Genomic DNA, 4564 nt, shown 5'->3' with positions numbered 1-4564 from the left:
TATATATATATATATATATATATATATATATATATATATATATATATATATATATATATATATATATATATATATATATATATAGGGTCGGGATCCAGTGAGAACCACCCATATAATGAGAACCGTCAGAACCACCTTAATCTAATAGAATAATTCAACGCGCGCGCTAATCAATCACCTACCCCTAAACATTCTAAACTCCGTCATTTTCCAATTTTTGTTTCCCTCTCATCATTCTTTCTCTCTCCTCGAATATCACCATCTTCACAACGCTATTTTATGCGCGCCATTGATCCTCAACTACTGATCCATCAATCTCTTCAACGATCTACCTATTCGACGCGTCCTTCATGAATGGAACCTTTTTATTCAAGGTAATATTTTGACATTGCTGATTAATTTGTTGAATTTGAGAAATTAGGGTTCGGTAATTTGAGAAATTAGGGTTCGGTAATTTGAGAAATTGTTTAAATTTGTTGAAATCGTGATATTGTTGGCTCGGTTTTATGAATTAGTCAGGTTTTACAATCGTCAAATTATTAGCTACATGCATCAAATTGTTGCGATATGTGCGTAAAATTAGGGTTTATAGTTTGATTTGTCTGTAATTTTTCAATTAACCAATTAAAATTCTTGAATTTGAGCAATTAGGGTTCGGTAATTTGAGAAATTTGGGTTCGGTAAATTGAGAAATTGCTTAAATTGGTTGAAATCGTGATATTGTTGGCTCAGTTTTATGAATTAGACAGGTTTTACAATCGTCAAATTATTAGCTACGTGCATCAAATTGTTGCTATGTGCGTCAAATTAGGGTTTATAGTTTGATCTGTTTGTAATTTTTCAATTAATCGATTAATTTTAACTAGTTTAGACCCCGTGCATATAATGCACGGTATATAAAGTAATAATTTTATAAAATTATTTATATAATATTGATACCTTATAATTGTTTACATTTGTCATCATTATGTTTTGCTTGGATAAATAAAAGTTAGAACTGAAAATTAGTTAAGAGAATTGAGACATGAGTTGAAATATATTATGATGAAAATATTTTTATAGCATAAAAATAATGAGTTTCAATTTATATTTTTTTTTTATAATTTTCTTTGTCACGAAAGTAATAACAACGATCGTTTTATACCTAATATGGGTCAACTCATCATCTAATAATAGGATTAATAAAAGATTTAGCAATTTATTATAGTTTTATATCAATTTTCTTATTTTAATTAAATAATATAGTTTAGAGTTTAATGAAAATAATACTCCGTATAATTTGATGAAAAGATTAGTTTTAATGAAAAGACATGAGTTGAATTAAATTGTAATTTTAGTTTCCTTATCTAGTGAATGGACATAAGTATAATTAGTTTCCTTTTTTGAGAATATGCTTTTTGGCGGGAAAATGAAAGAGTTCGCCTATTCATTTAGTAAATAGGGGATTAGACAGGTTTTACAATCGTCAAACTATTAGCTACGTGCATCAAATTATTGCTGTGTGCATCAAAATTTTTAAATTTAATTTTAGTAATAATTCCCTGATATGATTTTATTGTTAGTTATTTAATTTTAAGTGGTTGTTATTGCAGCAATGCCATTCTTAGTTCAATGGGGTCGCGTAGTTCTTCTAATGTCATTACAATTGAAGGACAGATGGTTGAAGTTATTGCATCTCAATCCATATCAGAAATATCTGCCCTTGACATTGATGTTCCTGAAATCGTACAAGGTACAATTCTGTTGAACTGTTGAATGATCGACATCGTTCTATATAACTGTGTTGTTGTATACTTGAGTTATCCAGTAAAACTAAATCCTAACTCTACTTTAATTTCATCACATTTGCAGATGACGTAGTACACGAGGCAGAGGTAATAGAGGAGGCAGAGGTAATAGAGGATGCAGAGGAGGAGGAGGCGTCTGGTTCAAGCAACATGAATCGGATTTTTGGTTGTCCTACCCATCTCAAGCCTGTTATTGGTATGGTCTTTGATACACTTGAACTCGATATTGCCTTTTATGAAGCATATGGAAAAGAATGTGGGTTTGTGACTAGAAAAGGCTCACAAAAGAATAAACAGGGTGTCACTACACATAAAACGTGTTTGTGTAATAAGGCTGGAGAATGTGAAGCCAAAGGAAAAAAACACCGTAGGCAAAGGACTAGGGTAGGTTACCCTGCAAGGATTAACTTTAAACGAATTGCTAATGGTAAATACCAAATTTATGGTTTTGTTGAAGGGCATAATCATATGCAAGCTACACCATTAACAATGGTACATCTGACGCAAACGAGAGAATTGAATATAGTTCATAAAAAAATGATAGTTGACAACTCAAAGGTTAACAAAGGTCCAGTTATGACCTATAGGATGTTTATGGAGTATGTCAGAGGTTATCATAATGTGGGTGCTTCATTGGAAGACTTTAAAAACTTTTCAAGGGATATAAAAAAGTTCTTGTCAGAAGGGGATGCTCAAATGCTTATTGAGCATTTTATGAAAATAAAAAGAATTTGTCCATCCTTTTACTTTGACTTTGAGGTGGATGAGAAAGGTAGATTGTCACATGTTTTCTGGGCTGACCCTATTAGTATAAAAAATTATTTGCCATTTGGGGACATGACATCCTTTGACACTACCTTTAGAAAAAATAAGTATAAAATGATATTCACCCCTTTCACAAGGGTGGATCATCATAAGATATGTGTGACCTTTGGGGCTGGGCTTCTTATTAATGAGAGCAAGGAGTCATTTGCTTGGTTATTTACGAGATTCCTAGAAGCTATGGGGGTCGTTATCCTGTGTGTATAATAATTGACGAAGATTTGGGGATAAAAGGAGGACTTAAGAAAGTCTTTAAAGATAAAGTGCAACATAGATATAGCATGTGGCACATATTGAAGAAGTTGCCAGAGAAGGTAGGGCCTGTGATATGTAGAGAAACTGAGTTATTGAAAGAGATAAACTCATGTGTTTGGGGCGAAGATGTGGAGCCTGCTGAATTTGAGGAAAGATGGACAGCTATTGTGGAAGCTCATGGGTTGTCGGATAATGAGTGGCTTCAGGAAAAGTATGGCATTAGACAATTTTGGATTCCAGCTTACTTTCGTGACTTGTTCTTAGGAGGGTTGATGAGAACAACCTTGAGGTCCGAGTCAGAAAATCATTTTTTTTAGCAATTTCACTAATCCAAATTTGACCCTTGTTGAATTTTGGATGCGCTTTGAGAGTGCAATGGATACACAACGATGGGCTCAATCAAAACTAATTGCACAATCTAAGTACTCGTTTCCTGACTTGGCTACTCCTCTAGACCTAGAAAAGCATGCAGCAGAAACCTACACTCCGAGTATTTTCGAGGAGTTCAAAGTGGAAATAAAAGCAGCATGCTTTACATGTGTCATTGGGGACAAAGAAAAGATAAGAATCATGCAATTCTCTACATAGACGTCAAGGATCGTGAGAGAAAGAAAGACTATAAGGTGGGTTATAAGACAACTGAAGTGAAACTAGTATGCAATTGCAAGAAATTTGAAAGACATGGAATACTCTGTCGACATATTCTCTGTGTCCTTAAAGATTATGGTTTTGAGAAAATTCCAAGCGAATACCTACTTAATAGGTGGAGCAAACTAGCAACCTACCAGCCAATCTTCAATTCTGATGGGCAGTTGCTTGCTGATTGCAGATCAGTCGATGCACAAAAGAACAAACTGACTGAATTGTGGTCAGAAATGTTCACTTGTGTGTCACTAGTTGAACAGAGTCCTGTTAATTGTGATGAGTTGCTAACCATTTTACGCGGGTTCAAGGAAAGGGTACTTGCAGAAACAACAAGTAGTGTCGTTGATGATGGTGGTAATAGTAGTATTGGAAAGAAAAGGGACAAAAATGCGGAAATTGGAATGCTCTTGGGAACAAGTGTGCCTAGTGAAATTACAATTTTGCCTCCAAGACAATGCAAAAACAAAGGCTCGGGAAAAAGAATGATTTCACAAAGAGAAAGAGCGGGGGAAGTCAATAAGAAACCACTAAGAAGATGCAAGGCTTGTGGGCAGATGGCGAACCACGACAGCAGGAATTGTGACCGACCAAAGGATCACTGACAAATAGTCGAGTAAGTGATGTCTCTTATTAGCGTAAGTTTTCTATTTTTACCCTTTTTGTTTCCCTCTAATTTTTATCTTTGCTGACATTTGCTTTCTTATGTGTGAGATTGATGTTTTTTGCGAGGAATTGGACTTGTGCAGCGGAATTTTTGAGCATCATTTGAGAAGACAACACTTGTTTTTTGGATTATTTTTTTTCATTTACAATTATTTTGTAATAAATTTAACGGGAGTCTTCCGGATTTTTAAATTGTATATTTGAGAAGATGAAATTGTGATTCGATTTAAGAATAGAAAACATGTGTTTCCTTGAGCAATTATGGCATGCAAATACGAGCTCATTTTATGCACGTACGAGGTCATTTTATGCACATAAGGAAAATATTAAGACATCTGAAAAATGTGATAATTGTTTCTCCAAATTTGGTAATTAAAAAGCTGAAACATGTG

At 34.1% G+C, this 4564-nt stretch overlaps 1 protein-coding gene across 1 annotated transcript; it reads left to right on the top strand.

Moving 5' to 3' along the window:
* The first annotated feature begins 1611 nt into the window (after positions 1-1611).
* Positions 1612-4111, top strand: LOC141608148 (protein FAR-RED IMPAIRED RESPONSE 1-like). Its single transcript, XM_074427506.1, has 4 exons — positions 1612-1732; positions 1852-2559; positions 2829-3075; positions 3319-4111. The coding sequence occupies exons 1-4, from the start codon at positions 1612-1614 to the stop codon at positions 4109-4111; spliced, it is 1869 nt and encodes a 622-aa protein (XP_074283607.1).
* Positions 4112-4564: the final 453 nt, after the last annotated feature.

This window comes from Silene latifolia, chromosome 10 (assembly GCF_048544455.1).
Source record: "Silene latifolia isolate original U9 population chromosome 10, ASM4854445v1, whole genome shotgun sequence".
NCBI classification, from domain to species: domain Eukaryota; kingdom Viridiplantae; phylum Streptophyta; class Magnoliopsida; order Caryophyllales; family Caryophyllaceae; genus Silene; species Silene latifolia.
The sequence above is the reverse complement of the archived record's forward strand: the minus strand, read 5'-3'. Positions and strand labels throughout refer to the sequence as shown.

What these genes read in the sequence shown, in the direction of transcription:
- LOC141608148 (XM_074427506.1), top strand. Translation starts at nt 1,612, where the DNA reads ATGGGGTCGCGTAGTTCTTCTAATGTCATTACAATTGAAGGACAGATG. An exon ending in TGTTCCTGAAATCGTACAAG is followed by an intron (nt 1,733 to 1,851) that starts GTACAATTCTGT and finishes TCACATTTGCAG; the next exon opens with ATGACGTAGTACACGAGGCA. An exon ending in AATGAGTGGCTTCAGGAAAA is followed by an intron (nt 3,076 to 3,318) that starts GTATGGCATTAG and finishes CTACTCCTCTAG; the next exon opens with ACCTAGAAAAGCATGCAGCA.